Raw genomic sequence first — 22,756 nt, 5'->3', positions numbered from 1 at the left:
GATGATTTATCTGTGTGTAAGGTCATTGATATATACTATAAAAGGTACAGACTCAAGAACAGAGCCTTGTGGAATTCCAAAGTCCAAACACTGTGCAGAAGTATTGATTGTGGTTGAATCGCGAACCTTACATTAGATTTAAACATCATTTTTGAATACTGTGACACTAACTATTCATTAAAAAAATTGTACAGACGCAAGATTTGACCCAAATTTCATGTAGTCTCAAAGGAAAATAAATATCAATGTTTTTATTATGTGAAAAGCGGCAAAGTGGGGGCATCCATATCCTATCGACAGAGTTCCCTTTTTTGTATGTTCAGAAACAGAATCTGACTGACAGTGTGCGTCGTGTTTGCACAGAAATGGCGTTGTTACCTTCTTTGAAAGAACACATAAAGATGCATTTACGATTGTCTAACCAGTCTGTCATTCTCTATAAATGTGAAAATAAGTTCGTGTTGAAAATTCATAAACCAACACAGTTTTGTCAAAACATGTTTCGCTTTAATAAGCTTCTTCAGTTGACAATAACATACACAATGATACGTGAAAAAATTCCGTGACACATTGAGCATGATGTCAATGTTTAGACAATCAACTGCCAGTAGCCGAGCTCTGCCTTCTAACTCAGCATTCATTTATTTTCATTCCAGCTCTGTATTCTTAATCTTCAGCTATATAAAATCGGACGCCGATTTAAGATAAATGCTACATACCAAATGCTGTATGCCATATACTTGATGCTAAGTGCCAAATGCTAAAGGTAAAATAGCTATATATTACCTGCATAATTTTTGAAAGGTCTTCAATTTTATACTTTTATTCTTACTTTTGTCTATTTAATAATCGTGACATCTGAAGGGAATTTCAAGAAAAAATAATAAGAGTGAAACTAAAGAACACAAGAACCAATTTCTAATAATTGTTAGTTTTAAATTATCTCTTTTATTGTACTTTAGTCTGTATCTTCTAATAGTTTTTTCAACTACTGAAGGAAATGTGAAAAAAATGTTTGTAGTAATGTGAAAAAGTTTGTTGTAATGTGAAAAAGTGTGTTGTAATGTAGGTGACGGTAAGAAGTACAGGGCACTCTGAAGCGAAACAATAAAACTCTTAAATGATATCCCGTTTCGGTAATTTTTTATCATTTTTCAATTGAACTGATAAAATGTATAAATGATAACAAGAATCTGTACACAATCATAGACAGTAAAATGAATAACTGAGTTCAAGAACTGCAATCCTGGTGACGGAGTTGGGTACCAAGTCACGTGTCATAAAGTTGGGTATTGTTCTTAATGCTACAAGTAATCACCGTCGTTTACATGACTTAGAAACAGTTGAAAAGACGCTTAACCCAAACACACGCAGGCACGAACACACACACGCACACGCGAGCCCGCACGCACACACGCACACACGCACACACACACAAATGCACACGCACTCACACACATACGTTTGAGTATGTGATCACCAGAATAAATCTTAAACAACATCTTTAAAATAAAGCTCTCATTACGTTTTTTTCTATTGTCTAGATTACGTACAAGTAAGACATTATGTATAAGTGTTTAAGGGCTTACATCCGCCTACTTTGTATGCATGCATGTATCTGTCCTTTATACACAAAAAGAAGTTTTGAATGAGCTGTGTTAATTATCAGACGTAAAACCATGGCTATAAAAAGCCAGTATTTTTTCATAACGGTAATGTTGCTTCTAAAACACCCGTTTGTTTTGGGGGAGGACTGCAAGTGTGAAGGATTAGTCAGTGTTTTGAAAAGTACAATGTCGAGGGAAATATTTGATTTGAAGATGGAGAACACTATGCTTCAAGCGAGAATGGATAAAATGGAGTCAATGCTTCAGGAAAAGTCTTCGGCAACATCGTCTCGGAGTTTGGGTAAGTATTTTTATGCTATGCATTCGAACTTACATATATAATCAGCATCATTTGTCGCCGAACTGAAGTCATTTAGCAATGTAACTCAACGCTTGCTGAACAAGTCCTCGTGCATACAGATGCAGAATTTCAATGTTTATTCCATTAAATTCAAAGACCTTCTGTAATATTCTGAAAATAGCATTTACTATTGTATAAATCAATTTGAAATAAATATCTAAATTTTGACTTAACATAGATAAAAATTCATATAGAAATTATATTTAATAAATGGTTCCTTATAGTTTATTACGAGATGTCATGAAGCAATAAAATGTTTTAACGCACGTGCATCTTAAAATATTTATTACATTGTTTCGAACGTATCAGTTTTGGTGCTATGTTTAAATAATCTCGCCTTCTACAAGATTCATGCATTTCTTTTGGTTTCAAAAGACGTCAATATATTAAATATCCTACTAGTAATTTCCTGATATGAATAATAACTGCCATAACGCAGGTGTAATTGAATAGAGTCAGATAAGCAACCAAAGTCACGGTTTTAAAACAATCGTGTTCAACCAGTAACGCTGGGTGCCATAGTAATACAAAATATCCGGTAAAGTAACGCCTATCTTTGGAATTTCAATGGAGAAATTAAAACATTTAAGAATCTTTTTAACACTACATTAAATAGCTGTGGTGATATTGCTGAGAAAAGATTTATCCTTGCATCACAGTATTATGGCGTTTATATTTTAGCCATATATAAATAAACAAGCAGTAGCACTCTCGTTTAAAGGTGGTTAATCCGATTTTGGTCAACAAATGAATTTTATTAAAATTTAGCCAAATCATTTACAGTTATTTATGTTCACAAAGTTATTAATACACGTCAGATGTTCACTGGAAGTATTTTTAAAATTGTCCCATCCTTGTTGCCCAACCAAGCGCTATTTTGGTTTAAAAATATTTTAATCCAAGTAATACATGGACAAATTAAATACATACATCTTAGTTTAAACAAGATAAGTAAGAAAGGATAAGAATAAAAGACACATAGTTTTACAGAATACTTCTCCTTTGCGGAAAAATAATTTGGGCAAATACATGAGCTCTTAGTTGTTCCGGGATAATGAATGTAGTCTTAAGAAACAATTTAATTGAATATAATTGTAAACACGTATATGATGAAAACTTTACGATTCATGTGATTTGACAAAAAGACAGAAATAGAAGAAAGGGGAGAAAGAAGGACTAAGAAAATGTCTCAATGGAGCTGTCTTATAAAACTAAAGGAAACTCTTGCTATCTGATATGTAGGCTAGTACATGTGAACGTATAGTGTTTTCCTGACCAGAAAGGTTAGGATAGCCAAATAAAATCGTGTTCAAGTCAATGTCAAATCCCTAGACTATTTAATAGATCGTTTCGACAGGCAGAAAGAAATGGACACTCAAAGAAGTAGTGGAAATTTGATTAAGAGAAATGCTTTAAGGAAGAGGTGATAATTAAGTGAAGTACATTTAGTGTGAAGTCTTAAATGCAGCACTTGGAGTTTCCTGTCACCAAAGAGTAATAATAAGGAATGTGTTTTTTGTTTTCATTAAGCATTAACACTACTGTAGTAAAGTTGTTAAAAAATTGTATTTACAAGTACATATTTGCCAAAATCATTTTATTAAATTATTATTACCTACCTTTGTCTATCTTTGTTGCGCAACCAAGGTAGATTGAAAATAGATGAATTTCGAAGTTACATGCTATTCTAAAACATTCCTTTTGTTTCAGGTCGTTGAAATATCAAAATATCAAATACAAATGTAAAACTAGACAATGTATTGAAACCATAATAATTATTCCACTTTTGAAAAACTTTTCTATGAATGTGAGGCTATTAAAACGTTTTATTAAAAGTAATAAAATACACATTTCTAACAGGGATCTAACTCTGTGTAATCGATGTTTTTATTCCTTAAATAAATCTGTAACAGAATATATGAAGACTAAAAAATGTCATAAAATGTTGCTCACAAATACAAACACAGTTCAACAGTTCGCTTGATGGCGCAGTAGGTTGTGTGGATGGACATTATTTTTGGTGATAGTTCGGATGGTTCTTTTTTAATTTTGCATTTAATTTACATACTTTGTGTAAGTTTGTTTCTCTTTGGTTTCTAATCAGTTGTTTTCTTTTCTTATTTTCGTATAAAAATCGGTAGTATCTTTAAATCGAGAGATACTGAAATTATGACCGGGCAATGCTATTTAAAGTGAAGTGTAAGATTGATATAAAATTATAGAGCTAACCCGTTGAGCTTTGAAAATATCAACGGATCACTACAAAAACATTAGATCTTATTAAATGCGAAGTATATTTAAACATATGTACGTGTATAAGTTAGTGAACAAGTTAGAACTAGATTAACTAACTCGTGTAGTCTTCGTTAAATCTTTTGAAGAAACAAAACAAAACAAAACAATTATTACAATTTTTAAAATAAAAATTTTACGGGTTTAGGAATCGAACTCCCGGCGAAAAAGTATAACACGTATACCGTTACCGCTCGGCCAACAAGGAATTACTGCTTGCATCATAAGCATAGTGTATTGACTTAATTTTATGTTACTGTTTTTTTAACATTTTAAAACGCCTTAATACGGTGCGATGCACATAGTAAGACAAGTTCTTTCAAATTATCGGAAATGAGCTTTGTTGTTCTCCATATGGAGGGAAGGGAAGATGCGGTTATATTGCTGAGAACAGATTACTATGCAAACGATAAGATATGTGGTAAGAAGTGTTCCTTCAAAGTATTTGAAATGATAATAGTGTCTCTTTTCGTATGGAAAATAATGGCGTGTTTAAAATAATGTGACTGGGATTTTATCGCAACCATATATGTCATAACCATTTCAATATTACTTATTAAACCACTATTTATATCTTAATTTTACACCGCTCCCTCTCTCTCTCTCTCTCAATTTTTAACGTAGTAGTTTTTGCATACTTTACAATTTTAGATCGAGATCTCTAACACGGTCAATCAGACAATGATGGCTGCCGCTGATAAAACTGTTTTTATGAGAGAGAGAGAGAGAGAGAGAGAGAGAGCTGTAAACATAAGATAATGATAGTGGTTTAAGTAATATTGAAAGAAATATATAACATATATAGTTGCGAATAATATTCCTTGTCCCCATATTATTTTAAACATGCCAATTCTTTCCATACGGAAGCACGCTGTCAATTGCAAACGTCCGTTAGTATCATAAAATATATATCTTAGTGTCATACAAACAAACGGGCGGAAAGTGATACATTATCTATTAGATTTCTGAGTCATGTTTATAAGGGCCACACTTTGGTACAATCATGTCATGTAGTAGAGACTTACCCTAAGCCTTCTTTACACAAGGGAAACAATCCGTTTGTATAGTGAAATTGTTTGGTGAACATCATTTGTTATTCCTAATCCTGTCCATGTTATATCAGTGCAAAGGAAAAGTAACCTATCTATGTTAAATGCTATGCATGATAACACAGTCATGCATCTAACAGTCCTAAAATTGATTTCTTCGATTTTCTCATATTTGTAGATATTTTTCCCATATATGTTGAGATTGTTCTTTTTCCAGCAGTAGCCTTTTCAACATATTTCGCCTTGTAAAATCATGTGGGTTTTTGACATTTAAAAATAATCGTCTGTTTGTTGACAAATTTCACCACAGAAAATGTCACACTTTCCCTAGGGCATTAACTTATTTGATCCTTACATAGTTTTCTATTCAGATTGTTAATCCATGTGGCAAATTTGTCTGCTTAGAGGTAAAAAGTGCATAGTTTGCATGAGGTTCTAGGTCAATAACCATCTAAGCCTACCATAAAGTCCTACCGGAGTTGTCTCCATTTTTTTCACAATTATTTTACCCAGGGTCATTTTTCTTCAGCTGAAATAACTCTTTTTCAAAAATGATATTTTAATATTTTTTCATTCCTTGTACTTTCATGCAGTTAACTACACATATATCTAGAATAGATAGTTCCTACTTGAAGTTTGTATTATTAGTTACACAGCCTACATGTAGCACTTATTTTCAACACACATTAAGCTAAGCAAATTTTGTTGTCAAAATATAATATTCTGAACTGCTTGGATTAACGAAACGAAAGCTAATCCTCTTGGTTAGATTACCAAGTAAATTCTTTTACTCTGAAAATATGGGCGTATGTCAGTTGTTCTCATAAGTATACAATAGTTTGTAATAACGACATATAGGTACGTATCTGCGCATTGAACTTTTTACACATATGTATTCATATCTATACATTTTAATAAATAATTGATTGCTAATTTACCCAGCATGGAAATCTGTCATTGAAATTAATGCAAATCGGTATTACATGTTTCGCCATACACCGTTTGACATTGTTAACGGTTGAGCGCGGTGTTTACAATGCGGTTGTATCGCTTTTTGTTAAAGTACTCGTATAAAGGATGCATCTTTCAAGTCAATGTTCACCCACATTCTACAAAATATTTGTCACCAAAAAGAAAAAGTTATTATATGATAAATGCGGTTCTCTAAATTTTTAGACACAGCCCAGCTTGAAAGGTTTGAAAACAGACTGTCTTCGATTGAATCAAACAGACAGCATACCAAGAAGGTCCCTACTAATACATTGAAACTGCACAGCCTGATAGCTAAAGCTCTTCGATCAGAGAAAGTAAAAAGGATTCAAGCAGAATCAGATATGAGGAAGCACATGCAATTCTTCAATCAAAGTATTAGTGACTTAAAATTTAAAGTTGATTTCGTGCTGAACTCCAACCTAACGTACATTGTTGATGACATAGAAAAGGTGGAACAAAAGATGTACGATGGTCTTGATCAAGTTGAAAACGACATCAAAACTCTTCAATCAAATATTTCAGAACTGCAAAGTCAAAGTAATGCATTAAGTGACAAAGATATATCAGAACTAGGGCTCGACCTTGCTGCGATGAACAAAAGCGTTGCAACGGACATAGCGGAAATTGACAAGCGGATGTCTGATGGTTTGTTAAATGTTAAAAACGAGATCAAGACAATGCAATCAAAGGCGAAGAAACAGTACCAAGTAAATGTATCAATAGATAAGAATGTTACAGCGCTTGAGACATCTCTTTCTACGATTGATCAGGATGTCTTAACAATGAAAGCTGATATTAAAACATTAAAGGAACGATCAATTATTTTGTTAAAAGGTGAGCTTTTTCATTTCCATGTATGATAACAGAATCAACAATTAAGTTGTATCTTCAAGACAGATGAGTCATTGACATTTCAAGAGGCAATATGTGTGCATAACGCGAAGAGATTACAGTCCATGGCGAATATTATCAAAAATGATTTTGTGTCCTTTCTTTCTTTTTATTTTTTTTTATTTTTTTATTTCTTTTTTTTTGCTATACTTCGCTAAGCTGTCTATTTATCCAGTGACATCTTGACTTGAAAATGGCCGTCGAAAATTGTGTTAGTCTCCTATTTCTTGCTAAAATGTACCGAACGTAATTTGTTTGGATACATTCATTAATGCTACCTTATGTTTAACAAGTTCAAATAAAACGTAGCACCCTCAGTGTTTTAGACAAACATACACTTAAAGGGTAATGAATCTATTGCTACTTCTCGACAAAATAATTTCTTTTAAACAAACTTAACCTAAATCAAACATATTTTGTGGTTTTTCTATTTATTTATTTTTTTCTAGTTCTTCCGCTTACCATTTCTTGGCACCACAAGAGGTCAACAAAGCGATGACACTTCAGCTTATTGCTGTATTGCAGGCTTTTTATGCATATTAAATTTAGTTTAAAACAATATTCATGCCTGGATAGAACACAGGTTTGCATGGATGTATTAAGGTTATTTTTGACAACACTTTCTTTCTGCAGTGCAAGGTATTTAATATTCTATTTTTTAAAACTATACTGAAAGAGAATGACTGATTTAGTTTGTAGATGAAATAGTGAAAATACATTATTTTGGGAGGACCTAAAACTTTCACCTGTCATCTTGTACAATAGCTGTATTATACTAATTATATCAGAATTCATGGGGTTAGGGATATTAGGGGTAATAGGTCACTAGGTTATGGTGGGTTTTTCAGACATACATGAACTTACTTGATATATCATTAGAATGTTAAAATCGACAAAAATGTAGCAAAGTTCATCTCCACTTCAAACAACAACTTCTTGCGTCATTTTTCGTATTTATATTCAGAATTACATGGACTGTAATTTGTTCGTTGGATTGTAAGAGGGATATAGTAATATTTTTAATGCAATAATTGGTCAAACAAAGAAATACTTTCATCTAAGAGATATTTTTTTATTATTGTTTCGTTAACATTTGTTCAATTTTTTTTTTATTTAACACTGCATGTACTCATTTCATAGGTTCAGGAATTTTACTCGACTCTAGGGTAATTATTGCTTGATGAAATGTAGTAACTGATAATCTCCATTTTTTTTTCTGAAGAGACGTTTTTTCCCGTTGTATGACAATTGACGAATTGCAGAAAATTAAGGCATGTCAAACGTACATAATTATGAAAAATGCACTATTTTATTTTTAAATTATTTTGTAATGGTATGTTTCATGTAAGTTGCATGCAGAAATTACTAGCGTTTTATGAAATTTATCACGTATGACTTCTTTTCAGTTGAGATGTTGTCTCAATGTGATACCTATTTTCATTTTTGAAATAAAATCAATATAAGGTTTTTTTTCAACAGTAAACCAATGTCCAGAGTTGCCAAGTATTAGAAATGGAGAAATATCCCAGAATACAAATGAAGGAGTTCGAAATGTTTATGGAAGTATAGCCGAATACACATGTAATATCGGTAAGTTGCCATCTGTCTAACTGAATATTTTTACATAATTTCTTATTATCTAATTTTGTCTAAGCTTGAGAAAATATAGACCTCAAAATATTTTCATCATGAATGCCTAAAGAAATATAACATTTTTACATGTTCATGGCAACAATGTAGTTTTATCTAAATATTAATTTTAGAAAGATAATAAACTAAGAAACTGTACAAATTAAGACCATGATTTGTTCTAGGCTATATTAATTAATACCATTAAAGCATACCGGGTATACCGGGTCCTGAGATAACCATAATTAAATGAAAGTAGATCAGTAAGGCAGAGCAAAATACAAATATTGTAGACCTGAAATCTCCTACGCGTTTTGTATTGAACTTTAGAAAGGAAATTAAAAGAAAGACAACAACAATAACATCAATAATATGAGACTTTAATAACTGCTTACAATACATTTTGCGGATGAACAAGGAATAAATACACAATATAATAGATAGGAAGTCGCATAAATAGTTTTAGCAGTTAGGCAAACCAGTAAATAACCATGAAGTAGCTAGAAAATAAATTTACAATGTGCTTGATGATATAACAGTATCCAGATAACTTCGGAAAAGTTATATCTATGACTTTAAAAACATAGGTTATAAAAGAGGCCAAGCTCATAATAAAAATTTGTTTTAGGTCATATAATTTCAAGTCAGTCTAGAGAAAAATAGAGCACACGAACCATCCTTTTATATAAGTGTATTCTGAAGTTTTAAGTCAGGGTTTTATCAAATTTTACATTTTAGAAAAATACTTGATAATAACGTGCAGAACTACCGTAAGTATTTTAGGATAAGGAGGCCCAAAATGAAGAATAGTATTCATTAATGTTATATAGTAAAACAGGTTTTTGAAAATAACACATATTTAGTTACAAAAATAATATATTTTGTATTGAATATTTAAAATTCACTTTATACTTAAAACACTATAGACTTTGCAGTACATACTTCAGATATTTTCATTGCTTTGTTTATTTTCATTTCAATGCCAATTTTACCATATACAATATAGGCCTTGATATAATTTATATGATTTTATACCTTGTGACATAACAAACTGATACTAAATTTTACACTGATACTGTCTGAGGTTTGAGATAATATTTTTTACAAACAATATTGTCTGGACAAATAAACTAATTTTAACCCTTACATAATAAGAACGTTTGTCAACTATTTGTTCATACTAATTTGATTGTGAAGCAAGTTCTACAACTTATATTAATCACTCTCGACACCTCATTCCTGATGGAATCCATCGCCACGAGGGTATGAGAGAAGAGAAGCCAGTTTTTCTTTTAATGATGTCAGTCAACTATTACTGTATCTACTGGACAAGACATTATTTCATTCCAAATAGACATATTAAATTGTCACCTACCGTTGAATGACTTTTTACTTAGATACATTGTTATATGCCGCTTTGATTCATCTGTAGTAGCCTTAAGAGTAATATGCTCTTGAAAGCTGTCATTAACTTATAAATCAGTTTACCTATTTTGGTTAACCAATGAGGTTACGTCTTATGAATGTCCATTATAAATATTGAATTTATATACTAATGTTTTTATCTAAACATTAGTTTTTGAAATTTAATTGTGTTTCATTAGATCAATGGTTATCCATGCTGAAAATTTCTAAGTAAGTTTATTATTGTTATTGTTGTTCTGATAAATTGAATTGAAGTGTTATTGTTGCCCTAAATTCAGTGAATAATAAAATACGGAAAATTCACAGTGGTGTTCCATTATATACATTCGCACCTCACTCAGCTTCATAAAATATCTACGTATTGGGTCGTGTTTATTTGGTACTGTCCTGCATTTTACAATAAATATGTTATAAATGTCCTATGTGACTGATATTTATGAATGATTATTGTTCTTGAAAATGTACTACTTGACTATAATAGCAATTCATCGAATTGATAATACTTTTTACAATTTATTTGTGAGGCGAATTCGAACCTTCAAAATAAAAATACAGACATGTCAGGTTTAATCAGTTTGTTTATTGTTCCTTCTCATGAGAAGGAACACTTATGGTGAACATGTCACACTTGACTGAGCAGGTAATGAATACAAGGGTATCATCAAAGGCATCCGAATTCCAGTAGGCGCCGCCATTTTGTACTCATGAATGCATATTCATTAGAAATAGCCTCTTTGCCAATGTGTTTTTACGCATCTTTAAGTCAATCTTTATTGAAATACAACTATGTAATAAACAGACCTACAAAAAACAATAATTTAGTTTAAACTATCTAACTCCTAAATCTTACATGTCATATTGTAGAATCAAGATTTAAACTAAATGAATATTCATCATCTAAAAATAGTCTCCCGCCCAAAAATATCGTCTACTATTATTCTTCTCGGTTGCATTCTTTGCTTTTACGATTTTATTTCATACCAACTTTATTATTTTGATATTTTAAGTATAACCATCAAAACATACTGTACTAATAAAGTTATTCGAGATTTTTTACTTGTCTGTGAATGCTATTGCACGATACGTACCATCAACGGATTACAACATTTCAGTTACTTCCCTTGTTTTTATCTAGAACTGTATAATGCATTTCTTCACTTTACTGAGCTATAAATATTTCGAACTTTGTAATTTCATGCCTTTTGATTAATTGTTTTCTAATTTTTAAGTTGTGAACTTTTTGTACGCACTTTTTTCAAATCCATCAGTTTGTAGGTGCCGACTTATATAAAAGCCCCTTTTCTGCTGGTTTAGTTTTGGAGCTGTATCCATTCATGCAATGAAATTACTGGCATATAGCAGATCTTTTCTTCCACTGTATAGCTAATTAAAACAGGGAAACATACGACTAAATTCTGATCTGTGCCACTTGCACAGCTGTCGACATTGATTCCCGACAATTTGACAGAGATATGGTATTTATTATTGTACGGTAGGATCGCTCATCAAAAGGTGTTGTTTTTTTTAAGTTAAATAAATGTTTGTGTGAAATAACTTTAAGTATTCTTATAATGAATAGATAAGAATGCACGTAAACTAGCAAAACACATAGTTCATAATTATTTTATTAAAGATCCCTTAAAAAGAATATTTAATATGCGCTAGAAGGAACCTTTTGGTAAGCTAAATCTTGTTTGATTGTTATATTAGGTTTCATGTTGCGCCAGTAGCTAAGACCGTGACTAGTTTAATTTTTTTTGGTAGCGTTTTTGAATCGACTGTTGAGTAGACCCGCCGACATATTAGTATATATCCGCCTAGATTGCTTATTAGACCTCCCCGCAACCACTGGCACCAGACCAGAAAAAAGTGCATCTGTACATGTAATACCTTACCCTAAGGTATTCTATAAGAACCATGGTCATGAAAGGGAAAATATACTGACCCGTTTCAATTGTACATTTCTCAACTTAAAGTTCGGTGAATGGTACCTAGTTTATTGAACAAACGATAATTTATCTTCCATCGTGCCACAGTCACATTGTCTCAATATTTCACATTGCTGTGATTATCAACATATTTATGCTTTCGTCAACGTTACAGAAAACACTTGCTTGACCTTCTCTAATGAACATCTTTTCTAGAGGTCACTGCAGTGTGCACATGTTTGGCGAAATGTAAACAAACTAAAACAGAATTTAAAAAAATCACAATTTTACACTAACACACGAAATGATGAATGAAATTCATCTTGTATATGATCTTTAATTTGAGATCGTACATTGGTCTGCATATGTTCTGTTTATTTTATTCATTTTGCTGCATCTTCACATCTTAGCGAACACGTGTAGTAAAATGACGATTGACATACATTTTCACAACAGCCAATCAGAATGGTTTTGTAATCTAGAACGGAACTTCACTAGGGAAGTTCAAGCAAGTTTATTGTGTAACGTTGAAATAACCGCCTCGATAGCCTAGTGGTAAAGCGTCCACTTCGAGTGGTGGGAGGTCGTGGGTTCGATCCCCGGCCGCGTCATACCAAAGACGTAAAAAATGGTATCAGTGGCTCCCTTGCTTGGCGCTCAGCATTAAAAGGGCAGAAACTGGCCTCTTCTCTCATACCCTCGTGGCGGTGGATTCCATCAGGATTGAGGTGTCGAGAGTGATTAATATAAGTTGTAGAACTTCCTTCACAATCGACCTAAAATAAATTATGTATAAACTAACGTTGAAATAATTATAAATTACGCATTGTTTTTCTAAGATAAGATGTATTGGAGAAGTGTGACCGGTCCACAATGGATGATAAATTACCACTTGTTTGATATCCATAGTACACATTTACCGAACTGCGTGTTTTAGGTATGAAATGCGCGATTGAAACGGGTTAGTATATTTTTCCCTTCATAACCATGGCTCTTATAGAATACCTAGGGATAGGGTATAACATGTACAGAGGCATTTTCTTTCTGGTCTGGTGCCGGTGCCCGTTACAACAAAATCCATAACGAGTATGGGCACTGGTTTACTATGTTGTTTTAGACGAATGGACTCGCAGACCATAAGAATATTTTATTACCCAGGATAAGACTATGAATGTAGACGTAATGAATGGACATTTGAAATATAGTTGTTAACATATAATTTTAAGACAAGAAACTGCATGTCTGTATTGTACACCATTTTAAGGTTACTCTTTGAATGGCAACACGAGCATCAAGGTATATAACAGACACTGTCAAGCAGATAGAACATGGAGTGGCAAACAACCAACTTGTGTCGGTAAGACTAGTTAAAACTGTTTTGTTCTAAGAAAACGTGCATTACATAGAATTCATTAACTGTGAGACAATGAATTAAATGGTTTCAATGCCTAGAATTTTATCGAAATGAACCGCATATAACCGTAACGGTAGATAGCTCTAACGAATTTTTGAAAGCACATGCATATAAATTTCAGGCAGAATAATGCATAGTAATTATTCAACTTTAACTGATCCAGTGTCGCATATATAGGTTAATCAGTACAAAAGTAGAACAGCAAGAACAAAGATCGGATAGGAATAGCAACCCAGTCTAACCTAAACGAAATTCTAAAAAAGAGGATGTACGGATGTTTAAATAATTGACATTTACACTAAAATACATACTCAAAGTAAACTGTAAAACAACTAGGACAATAAAAGCAAATAAAGGAACACAACGGAGGACCCCCAAAGAAAAGCCACAGACAAAACCCAAAGAATGAACATTTGATTTATGGACCGTGTTAAATCCAACTATAAACAACGCAAATGTCTAATCATTGATAAATGTTTATATAGGATACAATAATATTTCGCGCTCAGGCGACTTCATCTTCTAGTAAATGTAGTTGCACACAATCCATCATGTTTTATCATCACAGCATCACACAAATAATGGCAGCTTGATGATTTATTAAGTAAATCACCGTCTCCATTAGCCAGCGAAACATACATGAAAAATATTCATGATAATAAAGTTGCTAACACTTCATGTTTATCGCTTTGGAATGAAATGATTCGTGCTACATTTTTTACCTATTATATTTAGTAATCTATTTCTTTCTTGCATCTATATGTATAAAACAGACAATTATTACGACAATGCATTAGTTTTTAGATTTATACTGATCAGCATTTTGTCAGGCAGAGCTGTTAATCATTAACGTGTAAAAATATGCAATGTTTCAATATTTAGTTATTTTATATCAAAATTATATGATTCATTTTTGAGAGATGATGCCATAACCTAGCAGTGATTTAATCTCCAGTTCTAGGTATTACAATTAAACGTATAGTAGTCTACAAAGAACATGAATGTCTTATGTTGAATTGAAACAGTAGCATTTTGTTGGTGTTGTTTTGATTCTTAAACAATAAGATAAAAATAATGTGTATTCTTGTTATTTATTCAAACAGAAGGTTGCATACTGCCAACACGTGCTGCAAATTATGAAGGCCAAAACATTGTTAGCCCTGGAACGACGTTATACAACTTTGCATGTGACAGTGGTTATGTTCTTTCATCGCAAAATGGAATGACGTGTCGGGATGGCGGATCATGGTCTCAAATTGTTACCTGCATTAAAGGTAGTTTGATTATTCAATTGATTATATAGTTGCTGAAGAGTAAAGAAGACATTTTCCTAAATAATTAAACGAACACTGCTTTTACATTAACATAATAACAGTGTCTTGCCTTTGTCAGAGAGGAGCGTAATATAACTATGCAAATATTTGAAGACAACGTGAAAAGGTACTATTGCAAAAAGTTGCATGTGCAGTATTGTGCTTTACCGTTCCGGGAAAGAGTGGAAACGTACAACACTAGGCGATATGTTTGCTTTCAGGACGATTTTTTTTTTTGTGCGCGGTCGAAAAGTTAAACTGGTAGTTTCAGTCAGAAGCCTGCTCAATTGGCTATGTAAATATGCAACTATACTTTTTAAAACGTGAGATTACTGAACTATTTAAACGTGATTTGTAAACTTCTTTGTTCGGTAGAGTTTGGTCTGTAATGTAAATCGACAACATAACATTATTTAATGGTTTTGATAAATAAGAAAAAAATAAAATACAGATAAAATAAAAATAAATCATTATAGTTTCTTACTTCTGTCAATGAAAGTCAACTTGAAATGGAAAGATAATACGTCGAGAACAAATAAACTTAGCAAAATTTCCAACCGTGACCTCACATTCAAGAGTATATTTCAAAAGGGCTTATATGATATCAAGGAAATTTCACGGAACTGTACAACATACTAAAAGCTCTAAAATAGCCTTAACTATTTAATGCATAATACGTGGTATTATTCAACAAGAAGGTACATAATACAATTCACAAGACAAACAGTCATAAAAGATAAACACATGATTATAATGTTTTCCTAATAATGTTACTATAGTATTATCTATAAAATAAGTGATATCTTTTAAGATTGTACGTTACTATGTAAATTGTCAACAATTTCTTAAACCGTATTAGGAGGATCATACGAAATAATGACAGTTTAAATTAGGTTTATCCCTTCCAAGTATTCGCCATGGACTTACGAGCATTTCCACAGTTGAGAAATCCAAGAGGTGAACGCTGCAGAGTAGTCAACTTGAGTATGGTCTTTAATATCTGAATAATTACTAATCTAAAGTGGTTTAATCCATTAAATATTTACTTCCAGCTAGCATCTTTTTCAGCCTTGGAAAGAGGAAAAAGTCACAAGGAGTTAGATCTGTTGAATAAGCGGGATGACTCATTGATATTAAATTTTCATCTCTCAGAAGCTTTTGGTATATGACACTTTGGTTAGCAGCAGCTTTGTCATTGATCAACTAGAGACAGCGAATACCAATCATTGGACGCATTTTTTTTTGTATTTTCGTTTAACAGCTTTCAGTACTTTGCCTCTTTAAAACTTTTCAGTGACTGACGATGTAGGAATTTGTACAACAGTAACCCTTGAGATAAATGAGACGGAATGCAAATCCCGTATGGCACTTTTTTAATTACTGGTCTCTGGTCACCTTTTCACAGCAACTGTCTGTTGTCAACGCGACGCCGTGTCTCATAAAAGTATATTCAGGACTCGCCTCATGCTTGGAGCTGTGACATTGTGCGATCATCTAAATTTGAGAACTTTTTCGGCGTCTCTTTATGCACATTTGATCCTATTGGCATTTTGCTCCTCGGTTAACATGTGAGGCATTCATTGAACACAAACCTTTCTTAAAACCAAGTGCTTGGTGAAAATCTCTTGAGGTCTTCCCGTGACATGTCAAGAAAGACACTATCTCGTAGACCATACACCTGGCGTCTTTATTAATCAGACGTCTTACAACAGCAATGTTCTTTGACGTCACTGCTGTTTTGGGCCTGTCAGGACGAGCCCTGCCTTTAAGGACTGTCTGACCATTTTACGTACCCACCTGTAAAATGGTTTCTCTGATACTGCAGTCTTCCTGTATGAAGTATGCAGTTCACTGAGTATTTGCCTAAGAACCAACCACGTACTTTAATGTACGCTCTAATTTCAGATTATTGTCACTTTTTATAGCTACAAGTATTTTCCTTCGTGTATATGACTACACCTGATACAAAACTGAATATCTCCGAACTGGTATGTTAGTTTTCAATAACATTTTACAGGATTATGAATGGGTCACTCATGTATCATCCTTTAAAACACAAGTTTCTTGCTTGTCATGGAAGGGCGTGATTGTTTTTAGAATGACCCTCTTAGTTTAAAGAATGACAGACTTTAGAAAAAAGCCAACCCACAATCGAAAAACTGCAAAAACTTATATTGAAGAGGATCTATTTGTATGTTTCTACAATTTGTAAGCAACATGCTAATGTATCGTATTAAAGTGCCCGGAATTCGAAATGTTTCACACTCGGGGTTACAATACTGTGGTAAGTTCAGAAAGTGTAATTGTTTCAAGATTTGATCATCATTAACATTTGGTATTGCTTAATAAACTTTGTTTAGCAAATGTATAGATTTTATGGAAAACATAAAATTTTACAGGCAGCTTTTTCAACTATAATTTTAAACGTATTTTCATATAAAACGGAAGAAGGGTCACAATGTTTTTAAAACTTTTGACCTTTTGCTTTAACACCTGTTGAATTAGTCATGAATTCAAGAACTTGTTGAAATAATCTTGCCATTTCTTGAATTTTGAAATTGAAATAATGTGATATGATAAAACAAATATGAAATTAGGCAATTTGCAAATTATACCAAATACTTCTCCAGTATAATGTGCTGCTAATGTTCTAATGCCATGTTTTTGCAATAAAGTTCCTGACAATTTAATAATTTCAACGGAATCTGCAATATGTTACAGCAGACATTTGATTTTAGGGACAATGTTAGTAATAATACAATGTGCGAAGATGTACTATCTCGGTTTCAAGGTGCTAATTCTTCAGTCTGTGCAAAAACAGTTATGATAATAAAATCTATAAAAATGTCATTTCCAAGAATATAATTCCACGACGACTGAATTTGATTTGAGTCTGTTCAAGAGAGATAATGAAATGTGCAACACCCCTCACGCGCCCCTAGCACCGACTGCAGTGGAACTTAGTTATTGTAAAATCGAATAGACTCAATGATCCCAAAGGACCAGAAAATATAACAGCACTGAGTTCATGTACGGTGAGATTCGAGTATTTTGCAAAATACTTGTTCAAAAGCATATGAAAAAATGTATTATCCGTAATAAATGATAGCAAGGTAAAGTGACCGGTCAGTTTTTCAGAAGTGTTGGCAAGCTAAAAATTACCAACCTTCTAATTAAGCTTTCAAATGAAGTTATGCATTGTCTTAGGTATATTGCTTAACTGACCAATAATTACTCAGTTACTGAAGATAGCTTGGCACAGAAATAATAATACTAAAAAGAACAACCCAAGACAGTTGTATGAATACATTACTTTTACTATTAATAATTTTACTATAGCAAGCAATTAGTATCTAATTTCGTTTAAATTAATGGTTGGCAGAAATTGGTCACAGCTTCACATAAATGTCAATATACAAATACATATGATATAAAGTATATGTTTAAAATGCAGATGTGGAGGCCCTGTGAACAGAGGCCTAATACAGTATACTTGAAACAAACAAACTTATTACACAACGTTAAGATATACTGGTGGAGGCTGACCTAACCGCCGAACCTGGGATCAGAATTCAACGGAGATCAGGTATACAAAAAACAGACATACAGAATCAGTGACTACGTTAAACGTTTATATATGACACGTACATATTTCACAGTTCTGGAAAACAGACACTGTCATGTCCGTACATTAACATGTGAAAACTGCCAATATTCCATGTGAAGCTGTAACGACTGAAGGGTAGGAAGGTGTAGGCTGAACTTGAACACATAAGATGTACCTGAAATTATAAAGAAAAAGGAGAACACAAGCAAAATAAGGGGAGTGGAGGGTGGGATATTAAACATCAGCAAGTATAAACAATCGAGGATTCCTCCGATAAGAAGCAAAATCAACCCTCGCATCTATTTGCAAACGACCTTCTTCTTCCATGTGCAAAACTGAAAGGACCCAAAAGGAGATTAATTCGCAACAAGTATATTAATATACCAACAAGACATAAGCTAAAGTGGGCCCTTACAACAGGATAAGAGCTCCTTCAGTAACAGGTTTTGAATGGTAATCATTAAAAACACATTACTGAAGATAGCTTGGCACAGAAATAATAATACTAAAAAGAACAACCCAAGACAGTTGTATGAATACATTACTTTTACTATTAATAATTTTACTATAGCAAGCAATTAGTATCTAATTTCGTTTAAATTAATGGTTGGCAGGAATTGGTCACAGCTTCACATAAATGTCAATATACAAATACATATGATATAAAGTATATGTTTAAAATGCAGATGTGGAGGCCCTGTGAACAGAGGCCTAATACAGTATACTTGAAACAAACAAACTTATTACACAACGTTAAGATATACTGGTGGAGGCTGACCTAACCGCCACATGTCGAGAATTTGGAACAACGTGGAAAATTCTTGACAACCGCCACCAGTTACTCAGTTAACATATATCTTTTTTATTCAGTATTTAATTTAGATGGTAAGTTTAAATTTTTACACAGTGCGAAAATGCATTTACATATATCAAATGTTATTGATTGGCATTTAAGGTTGCACACTTCCAAATCTTGCAGCGAATCATGAAGGTTGGGAAACAACGTTCAGTTCTGGAGAAACTGTTTACAACTTTGAATGCGAACATGGTTATGTTCTGTCATCCGAATAAGGAATGACATGTCGACGTGGTGGATCTTGGTCAGAAGTTGTTACATGCATTAAAGTTAAGTTTGGTTTCTTATATTCTTTTAGACGCAAAAACTAAACACCAAAAAATGCAAATAATATAATAATAAGTGTTATTTATTTGCATTTTCAGGTTGCACACTTCCAAATCATGCAGCAAATTGTAAAGATTGGAGAACAACTTTCAGCCCTGGAGAAATTTTAAACAACTTTCATTGCGATCATGGTTATGTTCTATCATCACAAAACGGAATGACATGTCGACACGATGGATCATGGTCAGAAATTGTTACATGCATTAAAGGTATGTTTGATTTCTTATGGCATTCTTATGGCATTTTAGCTGAAGAAAAACAATTTGACAGTGCGAACAAAAACGATTTAATTCAATTTACATTGAATATCTATTTCAATTAAAAAAGCAGACATTTTAAAATGTAGCATAGTTGTAATTCAGTCAATATATATTATTCTAAGCAGTAAAATGGCGTTTTTTTAAGATAATGCAGGTTTATGCGGGTACGGTCTGGCATGTATGTCATATGTCTGCGTGACGTACCTTTAGTATCATAGCATTGTAACCTCTGGAAAGTTCCGCCTTTTTAAGATGCAGTAACCGTGTTAGTTTATAGAAACTGGAAACATAATCTAATTAGGTCTATAGTTAGGAAGGTAGAATTGCATTAGTTTCAAAGACAAGTAGCGTTATATATCTAAAAATAGCTATTATCACTATCAAACTAATGTATTCATTATTACAAACTTTTGGTGAAATAGTTCCCGGGCATCTACAGGTATTTATTGAATAGCAAACGTACAAACGTAGTGTCACAATGAACATATCTCTTTGGTAATTAAAAATAATATATCTCATTGTGATTTGTCGTTGAATAAAATCGATGTTTGTCGTTCAGATGCGAAGGAAGTATATCACGAGGGCGCGATAACACAAGCTTGACTTTATATTCGTGGGCATACTTTTTGCAGAGCGATAAATGCTTGCTGACCGTTGCAAAATGTCTAACGTGTGAACTTGCTAATTAAGCAGTGACGGCATAGTTACAAGTTTAGCTAGTATTATGGGCTGAATGGAAAATACTCTGCATTGTTTTCGGATTTGATAATTCTATTCACAAATGATTTGCAAATTGTTGAACTACTACTTTGTAAATATACCTCAACATTCCGTTATGCAATGTTAATCTTTCTGGTGTACACTATAATAGGTGTTGGACCAAGTATTGAAATGGATTTCGACTAAAAGTTGCGTGGTTAGAGTCTAAAAAGTAAATGTGTTCTTATAATTTATCACTGTATAACATAAAGGTAATCGTTCTATTGAGAATAATCAAAATTAATCGTGTTTTAATAAGTACACGTCCGAACTTCAGCCTGTACTTAATTCACAAATGAAATATAAGGCAATTATTATTAACTGAGTTATTAAATTGTGGTACACACATTCCGAAAATCCATAAAGTGGAGCTTTTATAACTAAATGCAATCGTATATATTCGTCATGAATACTGCATGGTATAAAATACTTAAAATCGGTTGATGAGATATATCTAAATCTTGATCATTTTACAATTTTAGTTCAGCCAAAGGAGTGTACGTTTGATGCTGGTCGTAAATGGCATCCAAGGTGGAATAAAATAGACGAACAATTTAATCATTACCCTGGACGTAAACAGTCAGCAAGAGAATGCCAAGACGATTGTTTGAACCAACAGAAAATCCCTTTGCAATCTGTATATTACAACATGAATTATAAAACGTGTTGGTGTTTAGCAGTTTCTGCAAGATCATATTTTATTGCGAAAAATGACCCATGGAAAACACTGGTGTATATACTGTCGTGCAAATAGATATGTTGTCATGATTAATTTTGAAAAAAAAAACGATCAATACGATTATTGTTTATATGTTAATATTATTATAATAATAATTGTGTAAGCGGTATATATAAATGTGCAAAAGAACTTGTAAGTAAATATGTACATAGGTACTCCAGTTTGTTTATATATTGCAATTTGCAATGCAATTGAACCCTACTGGAAAATGATCCCATTATGATACTATTTGTATTTTTCATCATTAAGAAATTGGGCCCTGATTCACATATTTTGCTAGATTTGGTAATAAGTTTTGTCTCAAACACGAGTTTTTGCACCGCCTGAATTTGCAGATTAAAACACGAGCCGGATAAGGCCAAAAATATTTAATGTTTAGTTTCTCAGGCCACTTTTTGCAAAATTTATTGGGGCAGTGCGGATTTTTTTGATTTTTTATTATTATTATTAACGACATTGCCCGTTTTATATGGAATCCAGTGATGTACATCAATTTTTAACATACTTAAAGACATTGCATCTTATGTAGATAATAATTTATAAGAACAATACTTGTTCTGAAGGCTGCACTTGGCACTCAGTATATTCTGAAAAAAATACTATATATAGTAAACAAGAAATTGTTGAAGCATGGACACCAGACGAAATTGACGACAGACAAAACATGATCACAAAAGCTAAAACAAATTATTTATTAAAAGAAACTGGAATGAAAGCACTATGAAAGTTTGTATATAATATATTTGATGGTGTTTTTCAATTTGTGTTAATAGGAACACTATGGTGGAATGTTGGCAGATTCAACCCATGTCCGACAGCCCATATTAAGCCCGGGTTCGTGCTGTAGGGGATACAGTCCTGGACTTGTAATCTCTGAAATCTCTGACTAAAGCAGGGTCATAGGTTCGAGCCCTGCTACCGACTAGGATTCTTCATGTGAGAAAGTAGGCAGTTGCTTACGGACTTTAGGGTCTAGTACTGGTCTTTTCCAGAAGTGATGGTTAGGTGAACTGACCGCCTGATATAACTGAAATAATGTTGAAAAACGGGCGTAAAACCGAACACTGAAACTGACCTATAAACACATTTTGACCGCATTACTGCTATATAACCTTAACCGAGATGAACAGAGTAACCGATTTTGACGATTTATTCGTACTCATTTATTTTCGTTCTTTCGTCTTCATTTTTGTTGAAATTTCTCTTTCCGCGAATTTCGTCAATTTTTGTCTGATAAAAAATTTAGATGCGACGGGTCAAAATCGTATGCGACGGGGCTTGAGAAACTAAACATTAATTTTTTGGC

At 32.9% G+C, this 22,756-nt stretch overlaps 1 protein-coding gene across 8 annotated transcripts; it reads left to right on the top strand.

The window, feature by feature from the left end:
* Positions 1–1,617: 1,617 nt before the first annotated feature.
* LOC128548947 (uncharacterized) lies at positions 1,618–21,605 on the top strand. Of its 8 annotated transcripts, none has more exons than XR_008367363.1 (7): positions 1,618–1,908; positions 6,486–7,136; positions 8,673–8,783; positions 13,440–13,532; positions 14,693–14,863; positions 18,357–18,488; positions 19,465–19,870. XR_008367363.1 is itself a non-coding variant. In XM_053524708.1 (7 exons), exons 1-7 carry the CDS (start codon positions 1,680–1,682, stop codon positions 21,463–21,465), a joined length of 1,698 nt encoding a protein of 565 aa, XP_053380683.1. In that variant the 5' UTR covers positions 1,618–1,679; the 3' UTR covers positions 21,466–21,605. The 8 variants fall into 8 exon arrangements, 4 of the variants coding, with proteins under 4 accessions (XP_053380683.1, XP_053380684.1, XP_053380685.1 ...); XR_008367362.1 differs by lacking the exon at positions 18,357–18,488 and having other exon boundaries at positions 19,465–19,634; positions 19,731–19,869; XR_008367364.1 differs by having other exon boundaries at positions 19,731–19,865.
* The last annotated feature ends 1,151 nt before the right edge of the window (positions 21,606–22,756 follow it).

Source organism: Mercenaria mercenaria, chromosome 15, assembly GCF_021730395.1.
Source record: "Mercenaria mercenaria strain notata chromosome 15, MADL_Memer_1, whole genome shotgun sequence".
Taxonomy (NCBI): Eukaryota; Metazoa; Mollusca; class Bivalvia; order Venerida; family Veneridae; genus Mercenaria; species Mercenaria mercenaria.
Note: the sequence above shows the minus strand (reverse complement) of the source record. Positions and strands in the feature narration are given on the sequence as shown.

Excerpts from the sequence above, each read along its gene's own strand:
- LOC128548947 (XM_053524708.1), top strand. The coding sequence starts at position 1,680 with ATGGCTATAAAAAGCCAGTATTTTTTCATAACGGTAATGTTGCTTCTA. Across the intron at positions 7,137-8,672 it reads ATCAATTATTTTGTTAAAAG|TAAACCAATGTCCAGAGTTG; the intron begins GTGAGCTTTTTC and ends TTTTTTCAACAG. Across the intron at positions 13,533-14,692 it reads CAAACAACCAACTTGTGTCG|AAGGTTGCATACTGCCAACA; the intron begins GTAAGACTAGTT and ends TTATTCAAACAG.